This window comes from Chiloscyllium plagiosum, chromosome 14, assembly GCF_004010195.1.
Source record: "Chiloscyllium plagiosum isolate BGI_BamShark_2017 chromosome 14, ASM401019v2, whole genome shotgun sequence".
NCBI lineage: Eukaryota > Metazoa > Chordata > Chondrichthyes > Orectolobiformes > Hemiscylliidae > Chiloscyllium > Chiloscyllium plagiosum.
This window is the reverse complement of record NC_057723.1, coordinates 16,591,515-16,607,725: the sequence shown is the minus strand read 5'-3', so window position 1 is coordinate 16,607,725 and position 16,211 is coordinate 16,591,515. Positions and strand designations below refer to the sequence as shown.

The 16,211-nt window shown below is 40.1% G+C and overlaps 1 protein-coding gene across 10 annotated transcripts in view; it reads right to left on the bottom strand.

Moving 5' to 3' along the window:
• Positions 1-16,211, bottom strand: part of hmgxb3 (HMG box domain containing 3) — a 95,026-nt gene that overhangs the window by 74,143 nt on the left and 4,672 nt on the right. For 7 of the 10 annotated variants that reach the window (XM_043703262.1, XM_043703270.1, XM_043703269.1 and 4 more), the window contains exons 2-4: positions 7,821-7,977; positions 3,483-3,657; positions 604-1,209 (exon numbers count right to left, since the gene is read on the bottom strand). In XM_043703262.1, the coding sequence (XP_043559197.1) occupies positions 604-1,209; positions 3,483-3,657; positions 7,821-7,969 (930 nt within the window). In that variant the 5' untranslated portion in view covers positions 7,970-7,977. Of the gene's footprint in view, positions 1-603; positions 1,210-3,482; positions 3,658-7,820; positions 7,978-9,431; positions 9,517-11,324; positions 11,348-11,669; positions 12,400-16,211 lie in introns of those variants that run through there. The other 3 variants (XM_043703264.1, XM_043703267.1, XM_043703265.1) reach the window with 3 other exon arrangements.

Genomic DNA, 16,211 nt, shown 5'->3' with positions numbered 1-16,211 from the left:
CACACATTAACTTAATTCAAATAATGCAGTGTGCATATATATGATGATGTCTGCAGCAGACTTTGCCTCACATTAAAAAAGACGCTATATAAATGTTGCTTATTACTGTTTCTTATGAATGACATGAATTATGCTTGGTCCTTATATTGTATTCTTTCAATATAAAAACATGCAACCACATGAAATCGGAGCACGACTAGATCATTCAGCCACTTGAGCCTGCTCCTCCATGAGATAGCGACTGATCATCTACTTCAATTCCATTTTCTCCATGTCCCTTGATGTCTAGAAATCTCTCAATCACTATCTTGAACATATTCACTTACAGATCCCGGACAGTCATTGGTGAAAGAAATGCCCAAAGGTTTACACTGAGTGAAGAAATTTCTCTTGATCTCAGTCCTAAATTGCCCATCGCTTATCCTGAGACAATGTTCCCTAACATCCCCAGCCAGGGAAACCACCTGTCCTATATCTATCCTGTGAACCCCGTGAGAAATCTTACTGAGGTCACTTCTCAATCTTTTCAACTGTAGAGATCACATTGGTTACAAATCTCAATACTTATATGTAAGGAGTGAAAAAGCAAACTGAGTTTCTTACCTGTTTGTTGTTAACACAAACAGCCTGTCCTAGAGTTTTATGAGAGGAGAGACTCCCACTTGGCTTGCTCTGATTCGATAATACTGTCATCACAGGATTAACCTCCATAGTTTGCTGGTTTGTGCAGCTGGTGACACTTTCTGAAGCATCACTTCCTGTACCTATTAATGTTCCTTCAATAACAACACAAGGGGAGTCATAAGGATGGGTCAACTCTAAAGAAGTCTCATTGGTGGTCAGTTCTCCTGCTACTCTGTCATCTCCAGAATTAGAAAATTGAGAAAGCATCTCCGATGTAACAATCTCCTGCATTGTTTCAGTGTGAATGAAAGCTTCATCAGTAATTCCATCAATAGCAATGCTCTCTTCAGTGCTGTCGATAGGGCCTGTAAAAAGGCTTTGTATAGTATTGTGGGTAAGAGTCTGCCATGTTGGATTGCATTCACCTCCCCTCGGTGTAGGAGATTGAGCCAGCTGTTGGCCATTTCCATCTCCAGGTAGACCAGAAGTGGGAATTATAATATAACTAGAACGAGGAAGAATTTTGCGGAATCCTGGAATATCAGTTGGAGGGGCACCAGTTGAAGCATTGACTAGCTTATCGCTCTGTAGATTGCAAAAAAGAACACACATGAGCACATCTCATTTGTGTAGCATTTTAGTTAATTGTGTAAAAAAGGGGCAAACTCTTCACTTTTGCTGGAAATGATTATTATTCTAATGTCAGGAGCACGTTTGAGTGCAAAAGAGAAATGATATTTGAAAACAATTGTTTGTAAAATAAACACCAAATGCCATCACAATCAGAGCAAGGGATAAATAATAGGTTGATATTTCAATGCAAGATTACAACTTTGGGATTAATATTAATACTCTTTAATCAAATACAGCTTGTTTTCATAAAAGATGGCCATATTCAGGTTTATGTTTTTGTTGACAGTACTTTTTCTAAAGTACAGATGGAAACATCCAATATTTTGTTACTGAAGGATGATGACATCAGCACAACGATAAATGATTAAACTAAATCATTGCAAATGTAAGTTCTCATTGACAGTCAAATGTGATCTAGCTATGATCCAGTCTTTAAGTTACTAGTTTTCAGCCAAGTACTATTTAATATTAACTAAAAAACAAAGAACTGCAGATGCCAGCAATCAGGAACAAAATCAGGAATTGCTGGAAAAATTCAGCAAGTCTACCAGCATCTGGGGACAGAAACCAGAGTTCATGTTTTGGTTCCAGTAATCATTCTTTAAAATTGATTGTAGTTAGAAACAGATTGGTATATGCTAAAGAAGGGGGAGGGGAATGTGGGAAGGAGTAAAGAAAAATGGTGGAAATGAAAGCCAGTCACTGTGGAAAAAAACTGTTGTACAGACAAATGAGTGGGTAAAGGTCAGCCTGGGTGAATGAATAACTGCTAATGAAGATTGTTAGGGGCTGACAATGGGTTACTTGTGGTAGCAGCCCATGCGATGGCAAGGCCTTGTGTGGGGTTTGGAACATTCCTTGTTCCAGTCCTACTCAGCGTACTTCTCCAGTACGTCAATGTCATCGTCGGTACAGCTTCCAGCTCTTGTCCAGAACTGGAAAAAAATCAAAGAGTTTTGCTTTCAATTTGCATCTTTCTCTTACAGTCACTTAGTCCTTCTCTGATAATTCCCTTCCCTTCCCTTCCTTGACTTAACCTTCTTTTCTGGAGAATAAGCTATCCACCAATATCGATTACTAACCCACCCCAACTCTCAGTTACATTGATAGCACTTCCCTACACCCTGCCTCCTGTAAGGACTCCATTCCATTTTCCCAATTTCTCTAACCAATCATGCCATTTTTTGCAGAGGTACCTTCTATTCCCTCAACTGAGGATTTGCTCTCATGTTTGTCAGGGCCTCCAGCCATATCCAATTTCATTTCAGACACTTCTACCTTCGCCCATTCCCCTCCCTCATAGAACGGCAACAGGATTACTTGTTGTAGCTTTCCAACCCATTAGTCTCCACATTCAAAAGGATCACCCACTGTTATTTCTGCCATCTCCCACAGGAGACCACCATCTCATGCATCTTCCCTCCCCTCCTGCCACTATCAGCTTTCCGCAGAGACCATTCACCCCCACAATAGCCTGGCCTAATCCCCCAACACTCTCAAGACTTTTTTCACTCCAACCCATGGCACCTTCTCATACAATCAAAGAAGGTGTAACACTTGCAATTTCACCCAAGCCTCCTCACTGCCAAAGACCCAAAACACACATTCCAGCAGTCGTTTACTTGAACATCTTTCAGTATAGTCTACTGTACATCCTGGTCATAATGTGGTATCTTTTAAATTAGTGAGACCAAATATAGACTGGGTGACCACTTTGCAGAAAACACCCAATCTTACAGTCATTTAACATTTCAACAAACCATCTTGCTTCCATTCTCACATTTCCATCTTTGGTCTGCTACAGTTTTCCAATGAAGTTCAATGCAAGCAGAAGGAAAACCACCTCATTTTCCAGTCTTCATGATTCCTCTGATCTCTTTGACTTTGATCTCAGCGGAGCAACACTTTTTTTTTTCTTTTTCATATACCCCTATTTTACATTTCATTTGCTCCTTTACCACCGTGAGCACACTTTTTGCCATTTGTTTTGGGTACCCTTATCATCTGTTCAACTTATGTCTTCCTTCCCTCCTGTCTACACATAATAAAAGCACATTTTCCAGCCCGTTCAGTTCTGGAGAGTCATATCAGACTCAAATCTTTAACTCTCTTCATAGATGGTCCCAGACGTGCTGAGTTTCTCCAGCATTTGTATTTTTATTTCAGATTTCTAGCATCCACAGTATTTTGTTATTACTATTGCAGCTAAGAGAGAAAGCTTTTACCGGATCTATTCCTTCTTTTTCCAGCTTTGCCTTTTCAAGGTAAATACCCTTTTCAGCAACACTGAGTCGCCTCCAGCTTTCACTGATCTTCTTGTTTATTTCAGACCGGGGCAAATTTGGAAAATCTTGTTGCACTTTTAAATGAGTGTCATAATAGTATAGTAAGTATGCTGGCCTGAAATAAAGAAACAAAAGCTCAAAACAGAGTTTTCATGCAGATTACTGGTATGTACAAAAAGAGCAGAAATCTAGTGAAATTTATCATTCTTGTAATATTCTCTGAGACACCTGTGTTGGTCAAAGACATGATTGAAGCATGTCTGATTTTAATAGCTTTTGGTAACTATGTCTTCAGTTAACTAATCTCCAAGTTCAAGGATACCTTCCATGCACCACTCTACCTTGCTTTCCCACCTCTAAGACACTCTTTTAAATGTAGCTCTTAGTTGTCTGACATAATGTCACCTGATGTGGATCAATGCTCTTCTGAGACATTTTGGGACACTTTGTTACATTAAACATATTATATAAATAAACGGTGCTGTAGTTGCTGGAAGAAGGCCAGATTCAATATGGAGATATTCCATAAGTGAAAAGATTTAGAAATGCTTTTTAAAATAATATTTATCAAAAATATAGATATTGCTCCAGATTTGCTTTCATGAGCCAAAATGTTGCTGTCTTATCTTGATTTTTGTCAATCTCAGCTTTCCTTCTAATAGCAACAAACTTATCACTGCCTCAGTCAGAATTCACTTAATCAGCAAATGGAGGGATTGACCTTAGCTCTTTACTGGTTTCTACAGCTCAGCTTCTTACTGGATAAATTTGGAAAGTGATAACAGCCATAGGATTTATAAATAAGACGAAGCTTTGGCGTCAGGGAAATAAGAAGTTTCAATGTATGATTAGGGTTTTATCCAAATATGTTGCAAATAAAATTTCAAACACAAACCACATGACTATCAAGTACCACCATATTATTCTTTATGTACTTTTATTCTGTTAAACAGAATTGTGCCGTTATTGATCAGTGCATTGAGTATAGGAGTTGGAGGTCATGTTGCAGTTGCACACGACATTGGTGAGGCCACTATTTGAATACTGCGTGCAATTCTGGTCTCCCTGCTATAAGAAGGATGCTGTAAAACTTGGAAGGATTCAGAAAAGATTTAACAAGGATATTGCCAGGGTTGGATAGTTGAGCTATAATGAGGCTGAATAGGCTCGGGCTGTTTTCCATGGAGTATCAGAGGCTGAGGGGTAACCTTATAGAGGTTTATAAAATTATGAGGGGCATGGATAGGGTAAATTGACAAGGTCTTTTCCTCGGGCTGAGGTGTCCAAAACTAGAGGCAAGGGTTAAGGTGAGCGGGCAAAGATTTTAAAAGGGACCCAAGAGGCAACTTTTTCATGCAAAGGGTGGAGCGTGTATATAATGAGCTGCCAGAGGAAGTGGTGGAAGCTGATACAATTTCAACACTTAAAAGGCATCTGGATGAGAATATGAATAGGAAGGATTTAGTGGGATATGGCCAAATGCTGACAAATGGAACTAGATTAATTTAGGATATCTGGTCAGCATGGACGAGGTGCACCAAAGGGTCTGTTTCCATGCTGTACATCTCTATGATGTTATGATATATTCAACACAAGTCTGTGAATCAGAGGATTTTACATCATAGAATGAATCCCGTGTTCAGTACATCATTCCTATGCTGGTTTACCGAAACAGCTGTTCAGGCAGGCCCATTGCTCGAATTTCTGCTTACCTCACCCATTTCCCTCTAAAAGCTGGGACAGTTCTGAGAGGCTATTCTATTTCTGGATAATGTTTTTGATACATGTAGTTCAATGGTAGTGTTCCTACCAGTAACCCAAGAGGCCCGGGTTCAAGTTCTACTTGCTCCGGAGGTACGTAACATCTCTGAACAGGTTAAATTAAAAAAAACCTTTAACATGCTTTGTTTATATGTTGAACTTAAACTTATGCCACCTCGCTTTTGATTTGATTTATTATTGTCACATGCGCCGAAATACAGTGAAAAGTATTTTGTGTGCTATCCAGACAAATCATACCTTACATAAGTATATCAGAATATAGCATTACAACCACAGAGAATGATCAATTCTAACACATAAGAGATCCATTTTCAGTGTGATAACAGCAGGGAAGAAGCTGTTCTTAAATCTTTTGGTATGTGTTTTCAAACTTTTGTATCTTTTGCCAAATGGAAGAGGGTGGAAGGTATAACTGGGGTGGGAGGAGTCCTTCGTTATGCTGGCCCCTTTCCTGAGGCAGCGGCAAGTGCACATAGTCAATGGAAGGACACTAACTTGCTGAATGTTTCCTAAAATGTCTCCAGGACACACACACCAAACAACTCCACCAAGCTGTGGCCGACCACTTTAACTCCCCCTCCCATTCAGCCATGGATGTGCGAGTCCTGGGTCTCCTCCACTGCCAAATCCCAGTCACCCGATGCCTAGAAGAAGAATGCCTCATCTTCTGCCTAGGGATTCTCCAACCACACGGCATCAACGTCGATTTCAACAGTTTCCTAATTTCGTCTTCCCCCATCTTATCCCAGATCCAACCCTCCAACTTGGCAGCGCACTGCTGAACTTCTCTCACCTGTTCATTTTCCTTTCCACCTATCTGCTCCACCCTAACATCACCCCACTACCTGCATCCACCCATTGCCTTCCTTGCTACTTCCCCTCCCCAGCCCTCCCCTACCCTATTTATCTCCATCCCCTTGAGCCCCCTTTGCCCCTCCCCTCCCCATTCCTGATGAAGAGCTTCTGCCTGAAACATTGACTATCCTACTCCTCAGATGCTGGGTGACCTGCTGTGCTTTTCCAGCCCCACACTTTTTGACTCAGTCCTCTCCAAAGTTACTGAAGATGTCTATGACAATGATGACACACTCATTTAGGTTACTTATTGATTCATAAACTAATGAAAATTAGCCCAGCAGCCAAAGATTGGATTTGGTTGGAGTGGGCTTACATGATTAATACATAAGTTATGTCAGAGACTAAACAATCCACACTACTTCTATATTTTACATTTTGAAGATCCCATTGCTGCTCTTGTGCTTACAACCCACCAAGCTGTCTTTCCGATTTTAGAATTTACATATCAGAATCAACAAGTCTACTTGGCTCCCCCTCTAATTTTAAAATTTTGCATCAGATTTCTTTTCCTTATTCTTCTTCCAAAGTTGTATCACTTCATATTTCTCAATGTTGAGGCTGGGAACTGTATAAATAATTAATTTCAATAAAGTCAGGCATAACCATTTAAAGAAATGATCAACCTACTCGACAACTAAACAGCCTGTTTTTAAAGTGATGAGAGAACCTCATCTGTTTGTAATTCGGATGAAATGTCCCAATTCAATGCTATAGAACACATTCCAGACGGACCCCCTCTAACAGTGATTACATGTATAAAATGCAAATATTTCACATTGCTCCCAAGTTTGAGAAACATGCTCTCTTGTCTTTGGAAAGTCTGTAGTATCACTACTTCAAATTGGATTTTGGGAACCCTGCAGAAGCAGTTTTAGAATGAGACTGATGTCATTTAGTTCATCACATCTGGGCTAGCTCTGTAAAAGAACTATCCAACTCATGCTCTATTGCTCTTTTCCATTATCTTTCTTTTTACAAATGCCTTCATTTTTATAAGCCAATATCATAGATGCTATATTATCTAACATCTGCTAAAGTATTCTATTTTGTAGAAATGCTTTGAATAAAAACAAATTTCTCCTTACTTTATTTCTATATTTCTAATTTTGTTATTAATAATCTTTGCATGCATGTCCTGCGTTACCCTATTCAGTTCATCAAGTCTCAAACTCTGCTTGGATATATACTGCAAAGACCATGTCATATAGTCTCCCCTCATAACTCAAGCATCTCACTCACCCCCGATACAATCTTAACTTATCTTTTAATTGGCCTCTTGAATAGCAATCACAGCATTCTGAAGGTTGGGCATTAAAATCTAGACACTGAGTTTATTGTAGCCCAATAAGTAATTCCGTTTAGATTTTGTACTCTCTCTAATCAGAATAATTTCTGCATCAGTCTAAGTATGTCTTATACACTTGCAAATAATCCTAATAATCTAGGTATCATATTATTAGAACTGTAGGTGCAGGAGTGCTGCACAGAAAATCTGCTGCTTCCAATCAGTAGATTTAATCCATTAAATACACAATCGGGATAACTGAGATACCACTTCTTGATTAAACCTGACGATTTCAGCCTACATGAGATTTTACATGAGTAGTATCTTCTGGATGAGAAATAATTGGTCTTTACCTGGGCTTCTTACTTTTTTTACCTCCATCCTCACTTTGATCTTTCCATTTCTTTTTCTTTTTAGGTGAAAAGTTTTTTGTGCAGCTGTAACAGCCTTCGATTTCTTCAGTTACTAATGTTATCTCTGCTCCATCATATGGAGTGTCCATTCCTTATGCTAAAGAGGAAGCAAAAAATTAAACTGACATGTAACCATCTGAAAAGTGTATACCACTACTCAATAGATTACAAAGTTGGACACAGTCAAGTTAAAATACAAATGGAAAAATTACAAATGAAAAGCTAAACAATTTGGATATGAAGATTCATGAGTTTTGAGGCTCTAAATCAAGCAAGTATAATCTACGCACAATTAACAGAACAAGTGGGAGATTGCATACAAAGTATAGGTTTTTGCAGTTATCAAAAAACTTGATTTGAAATGTTGTGACTTATTCAGTCCTGGTCTACACACATTGTAACATATAGGGTTCTTTAGGGGCTTGACAGAGTAAATGTTTTCCCTCATGGGAAAGGCTACAACCAGAAGGTAATTGTCTCAGAATTAAGAATGCAAAAATTTTAGAATGGAAAGAGGAGTAATTTCTTCTGATCGTCTTTAGCACTTGTTGGCAAAGAGACCTGTGGAAGGAGCAGAGTACTTTTATGTTATTAAGGCTGAGTCAAATAGATTCTTGATAGTAAGGGGATTAAGGGTTATGGGGAAAGGAAAGGTAAGTGGTTCTGAGGAGTGTTGGATCAGCCATGACCCTCCTGAATGGCAGAGTAAGTTCAAGGGGCTGAACAGTCTACTCCTGATCATGTTGCTTATGGTCTTAAAATGTATCATACAATCTGTTAATTGCTGATCACTCTCAAACTGATTTCAATGAACTCTCAAGTATTCACTAAGAAAGAAATTTCCATCAGGGATTCAGCATCTGAAAGCCTACGGCTAATTGCACAGAATGGGGGTGGATTTATTTTTTACTCAACAAACGAGTAAAACAGATTGAATATTACACATTAGTGCACAGATAAAGCTAACAGAAATTCTGATGCAACACTTTCAAATGATTAGTTTTAATTCTATAATAGCACATTGGTGAACACCTGCAGGAGTTTGTGATGCTTTAAGATACAGGCTCAGTGAGTAGAGGAAAGTGGCAACGAAGACACAACACTTAAATATAATGATACTTTTGACAGGCTTGTGTATCGTGTCTAGTAAATAGACTTAGCTTAATAAACAAAGACAACATTTCCATGTCTGACCATTCTTCCTCTCTGCATCAATAAATACACAGCAAGCCAATCATTTAAGATAACCAACAAGACACAGAAGAGGAAAAGATACAACAGGATTTTTGTGCTCTCTTTTCTCCCTAATTTTGACATTTGCAAGAACGTTGTCATAGATAATGCAATAATCCAAATTGTTCATCTAAAATTAAGTAGAATGAATGAAGTAACCTTATAAGCAGATAGTAAAGTAAGAGGGACAGTGACACAGACAAATGGATTTATGCCGACAGGAAATCTAATTGAGCCAAGACATAGTGTCTGCCTAATATTCTGAAGCAGGCTAACACATTAAAATACTGAAGTACTGTATTCAAGAGAGCCCCTCACTTATTTGACGTTTCAGATGACATCATAATCCAACAGATAATCTGTTTCCTGAAATATCATTAAGTTATAAATATCAGTCAGGACGTTAATGAAAGCTCCATTAATTCTCTTCATATAGTTTCGTATGCTCATCTGAAAGAGGAGATCAGCTTTAAGATTTCATTAAGAACATATCAGCTCCTCTGACAGGATAATATTCTTTAAGTGCTGTACTAAAGCATTAATCGAGACTGCCTGTTCAAGTCTCTGCATCTGCATTTGCATGGATAACTTTGTGATTCAGTTGCAAGATTGTTAATGCTAAGGTACATGAATATAAACATTTGAATTTGAAAATGTAGACCACTTGGTCCTTTGAGTCTGTTCTGTCACTCAATAATAATCGCTGATCTGGTTTTAAACTCGAACGGCAGAGATAAGACCAGGAAAAAGGTTGCATTGAGGAATAGTGAACAGTTTGGTATTAAATTATAAAGCAGACCAGATTATTACTTTAGTCACATGCAAATTGCCAAAGTAGTAGTAAGACTAAAGGGATAAGTGCATGGCTCAAAGATTAGTGTGGGAGAAATGCATTTTAATTCAGGAGGCACTAACACAGACCTGGAGAGAGAGGTATTCTATTACTTGAACTATCGTGGGACTATTTGAGACTAGACTCCTGGTGAATTATACAGCCAAGGTTGTAGATAGCTCATTCAACTAATTAGTGGGGAAGGAAGTCAAAAAGAAACAAGAGAGCAGATATGCAGGGCAGTGAAGAGGCCATTGATAATCAAAGCACGACAAGAAGGGGTTCAAAAATATATGCAAAAAACAAGCAACAAAAATTAGAACGAGAATAGAATTAGAATTATTGTCACACGTACTCAAGTGTAGGAATGAGTACAGTGAAAAGTGTACAAAGTCGCTATTCACTGGCAGCATCTTGGTTACAAAACCATAATAAAAACAATATTTTTTTTAAAAAGTGCTGAAAGGAAAGGAAATAAAAAAAAGAGTCCAGATCTTAAAAGAAGAAAAACATCTTATCTTAAAGTCCTTGGCTTGGGGTTCTGGTCAGCCTGCAAGTCTTAAATTGAATAAGTGACAATGGTGAAATATCAAATCTGAAGGATCTTTACTCAAATAGATGAGACACTTGTAAAAACATTAGATGAGATTATGGCAAAAATATCAATTAATAACATGACTTGACAGTATTTAGACAGAAATGGATGCAGAGAACTCAAGACTGACAACTCAATATTAGAAGAACAGGCAAAAAAGAAAAGCAATTGGATAAGCTTTATTAATAAAGGAGAGTATTAGTAGAGCATTAGTATGCTGGTGAGTGTGATATAGATGCAGTAGATTGCAATGTGGAATCAATTCAGATGGAAATAAAGAAAGCAAGGAAGTCACGTTGGTCTTTTGGCACCTGAAGAGTTGCCCGATAACAGCACAAAGCATAAGTCAAGAAATAATGGTTCATGTGAGAAGTGCACTGCAATTGTTATCGGTGATTTTAATCTGCATTTCAACTGGACAAATCAGATGGATATGGAAACATAGAAGACAAATTTGTGGATTGTGTCAGGGATTATTCAGTAATGGAGAAAGTGTAAACAAGAGGGCAGTGCCAAGTATGCTCGAAGAGTTGACTCTCCTGCTCCTTGGATGCCGCCTGACCAGCTGTGCTTTTCCAGCATCACACTTTTTGACTTATTTAGTAATGGGCTATTTTAGATCTAGTAATATGCAGTGAGGTAGGATAAATAAATCATCTCACAATTACGGATCCTCTAGCAGGGTAGCGATCATCAAATGTTAAAAATTCAAATTCAGTTTGAAAAATAGCAACTTTGGTCTCAAACAAGAGAAGGTACAGAGAAAGATCAACTCTAAATTTACCAGAGGTCCATTCAAAAGTCTGATAGCAATGGGGAAGAAGCTGTTCTTGAATGTGTTGGTATGTGCTTTCAAACTTTTCTATCTTCTGTCCAATGGGACAGGGTGGAACAGAGTATAACCCAAAGTGGGAAGTGGTACACATTGATGAAGTTATTTCTGACAGTTGAGCCAAGTACAGTTCCTGCAGAAATTTCCGATAGCTAAGTTTATGGTTTCCACATCAATACGCTTTTGCGTCAGATAATTACCAACTGGTTGATTTTATTCAGCAATTTCCATTTAATTAATTTTTTCTTTGTCCCACAATCACACAGTTCCGTTTTGTTCTCAAGCAGTCACTCTCACCTCACCCACTGGAATTCAGCTTTTTCAGCGTTTGGACCAAAGTTAGAATGAGACAAGGTGACTCTGATGGAATCCAGAATGAGAATAAGCAAGCAGTTTATTGTTGAGTGAAAGCCACTTGATAGCCCTGTGGACAACTTTCCATCATAATCAAATAAAAAAGCTGAAGTAATCCAGACTCTGGAGATCTGAAATAAAAAAAGAAAGTGCTGGAGAACTCAGCATCTCTAACAGCATGGAAGAGGAGTTAATAGAATATATGGAGAGTGGCAAGAGAAAAGGAAAAGACACAAAAAAGAATTGCTGATGATAAGCCAAGAGGGAGATATGGTTAATAGGGTGCTTATAGAAGTGCAAATGATTGAAAATGGCTGGTTATGCTGGGAGCAACTCAGATGAAACAAAACTCAGGCTGTGGGGATAGGTAATGAACATGAAGGCATTCACGTTCTGAAATTTTTAAACTCAACGTTGTGTCCTGAAGGCTATAAAGCACCAAGGCAAAAGATGATAATGCTGTCCAGCACAATGCAGCAGGCCCGAAATAGAAATGTATGAGAATAAGATAATGTGCTGAAATGGTCATAAATCCCTAAGATCTGGCAGCGTGGGTGCTGAGCAAAGCAGTCACTCGGTCTGCATTGTCTCCCTGATATACTGGGGGATCATATTATTAGCAGGAGAAAGTGAGGACTGCAGATGCTGGAGATCAGAGCTGAAAATGTGTTGCTGGAAAAGTGCAGCAGGTCAGGCAGCATCCAAGGAGCAGGAGAATCGACGTTTCGGGCATGATTCCTGAAGAAGGGCTCATGCCCGAAACGTCGATTCTCCTGCTCCTTGGATGCTGCCTGACCTGCTGTGCTTTTCCAGCAACACATTTTCAGATCATATTATTAGCAATCAATATGGTAGACCAGATTGAATAAAGCGAGGGCAAATCGCTACCTGACCCGGAAAGTATGTACAGGTCTGGTATAGCGAGGAGGACGAATTAAATGGACAAGTGTTACATCTTCTGTGATTGCTTGTGGAGGTGTCATGGGATGTGAGAACATTTGAGACTGGAGGAGTGGACTAAGGTACCCCAGAGTGAACAGTCCCTATGAAATACTGACAAGGGACAGGAGTAGTTTGTGTATCTGGTGGGTGGCATTTTGCTGAAGGTGGTGGAAATGGTAACTTATGATTTTTTGGATGAGGATGTTGGCACAGTAGAAAGTGAGGATCATGGGCACCCGAAAGGAAGGGAAGTGGTGAGGATAGAAGTGCAGGAAATGGGTTGGATACAGTCAAGGGCCATGTCAACCACGGTGGCGAGAAATCCTTGATTGAGGAACAAGGTAGTCATTTCTGAAACCTCCAAAGAAGCTGGCATTGTTAGATGTGACAGAGACATGGAAACTAGGAGAATGGAAGACACGAGTCATATGCCAAAAATTCAGGAGTGAGCGGGCAAAGCTGATTATTGTGGCCATCACCAAGGAGAAGGTGCTAGAAAAACTGAATGGTCTGAAGGTGGGTAAATCACCTGGACCTGAACCAGTTGATGACGCCCCAGAGATCTAAGGGAGATAGCTAAAGATATAGTGGAGGTTTTAGTGGTGATCTTTCAGGAATCGCTAGTCAGGGAGGGTCTCAGAGGATTAGAAAATTGTTAACGTGACACCCTGCTTAAAAAGGGAGTAAGGAAAATGGTGGAAAATTACACACAAATTAGCCTAACCTCAGTCGTGGGTAAGATCCTCATGCCCATTATGAAGGATGAGATTCCTGAATACTTGGAAGTGAATGCTAAAATATGGTAAGCTCAGCATGGTTTCATCAAGGGGAGGTCATACTTGACAAATCTGCTAGAATTCTTACAGGAAGTAACAAGCATGTTAGACCGAGGAGAAGCAATGGATATTATCTATCTGGACTTTGACAAGATACCGCATCGGAGGCTGTTGAGTAAGATAAGGGCTCATCGTATTAGAAGCAAGGCACTAGCATGGATAGAATATTGGCTGTCTGGCAGAAAGCAGAGCATGGGGATAAAAGGATGCCAGCTAGTGACAAGTGATGTTCCTTAAGGATCTGTGTTGGGACACCTTTTCACTTTATACATCAATAATGTAGATGAAGGAACTGACAGCATTCTGGCTAAGTTTGCAGATGATGCAAAGATAGGTAGAGGGACAGATAGTACGGAGGAGATGAGGAGGCTGCAGTAGGATTTGGTCAGGTTTGGAGAATGTACTCTATCTGCCACTTCTTTGCCCAATGTGGGAAAGCGTGAGGTAATTCACTTTGGTACAAAGAATAGCAACATGGACTATTTTCTAAATGGAGAGAAATTTCAGGTCTGAAGTGCAAACAGACTTGGGAGTTCTAGCCCACGTTTTTCTTAAGGTAAACTTGCAGGTTGAGTCAGTAGGAAGGCAACTGTAATGATGACATTTGAGAGGATTTGAATATAAAAGCAGGGATATACTTCTGAGGATCTATAAGGCTCTAGTCAGGCTATATTTGGAGTATTACGCGCAGTTTTGGTCCATATCTCAGGAAGGATGTACTGGCCCTGGAGCAGTTTCATAGGAGGTTCACAAGAATAGTCTCGGGAATTAAAAGCTTAACATATAATGAACGTTTGAGAACTCTTGGATGGAGTTTAGAAGAATGAGGGAGGATCTAATTGAAATTTAGCGATTACTGAATTGCCTGGACAGAGTGGACGTTGGGAAGATGCTTCCATTGCTGGAGACGAGGACCAGAGGAACCACCTTAGAATAAAGGGAAGACCTTTTAGAACGGAGATAAGGAGAAACTTCTTCAGCCAGAGAGTGGTGAATCTATGGAATTCATTGCCACAGATGGCTGTGGAGGGCAGGTCATTGAGTATATTTAAGACAGAGAAAGATAGGTTCTTGATCCTCAAGGGGTTCAAAGGTTACAGGGAGAAAGCAGGAGAACCGGGTTGAGAAACTTCCATCATGATTATCACTCGATGAACTGAACAGACTAATTTATGCTCTTATGTCTTATGGAGTTCTTACAGGAGCAAGGTGAGAAGAGGTGTGCTAATCAAACTGTGGAGTCAGTGAGTTTGTAATGAACATCAGTGCCAGTCTATCCCAAACAGAGATGTCAAGTAAGGGAAGGGAGGAGTTGGAGGTGGACCTGATGAAGTTGAGAGCAGGATGAAAGTTGGAAGCAAAATTGCTAATTTTTTTCCAACTCTGGACAAGAAAGAGATGCAGCACTGATGATGCCAATGTACCAGAGAACGGGTCATGGTGATGGACGAAAATAGGAGTACAACAAAAATGTTCCACGTGCTCCATATACAAAGAGACAGACCTAACCGAGACTCATGGCCACACCTGACCTGAAGAAAGTGAGAGACAAGTTAAAGGAGAAATTGTTCAAAGTGAGAATGACCTCAACCAGACAGAGGAGGATGGTGGATGGCTACGGTTCAGGTCTTGTTTCAAGAAGAAGCTGAGGCCTCTCAGACTATCCTGTTGGGAGATAGACATGCAGATTGTACATCCATGGTGAAGAGAAAGGAGCTTGTGCCAGGAAATTGGAGGTATTGAAAGCAGTGCAGTTCAAGTTATAGATTAGCAAAGTTTGTGCGAAGATTTGTAGCTCGGGTGCTTGTTGCTGTGGTTCTGTTCGCCAAGCTGGAAGTTTTTGTTGCAAACGTTTCGTCCCCTGTCTAGGTGACATCATCAGTGCTTGGGAGCCTCCTGCGAAGCGCTTCTTTGATGTTTCCTCCGGTGTTTATAGTGGTCTGTCCCTGCCGCTTCCGGTTGTCAGTTTCAGCTGTCCGCTGTAGTGGTTGGTATATTGGGTCCAGGTCGATGTGTTTGTTGATGGAGTTTGTGGATGAATGCCATGCCTCTAGGAATTCCCTGGCTGTTCTCTGTCTGGCTTGCCCTATGATAGTAGTGTTGTCCCAGTCAAATTCACACACACGCAGACAACAAGCAACATGAATTCGACTGGGACAACACTACTATCATAGGGCAAGCCAGACAGAGAACAGCCAGGGAATTCCTAGAGGCATAGCATTCATCCACAAACTCCATCAACAAACACATCGACCTGGACCCAATATACCAACCACTACAGCGGACAGCTGAAACTGACAACCAGAAGCGGCAGGGACAGACCACTATAAACACCGGAGGAAACATCAAAGAAGCGCTTCGCAGGAGACTCCCAAGCACTGATGATGTCGCCTAGCCAGGGGACGAAAAGTTTGCAACAAAAACTTCCAGCTCGGCGAACAAAACCACAACATATTTAGGTAAGAGCCTGTAAATGAGGTAGTAACATTTGTACTGCAGTTTTGTCATTATTGCCTTCACCACCTTGCATTAGATTAGATTACTTTACAGTGTGGAAACAGGCCCTTCGGCCCAACAAGTCCACACCAACCCGCAAACCACCCATACCCCTACATTTACCCCTTACCTAACACTACGGGCAATTTAGCATGGCCAATTCACCTGACCTGCACATCTTTGGACTGTGGGAGGAAACCGGAGCACCCGG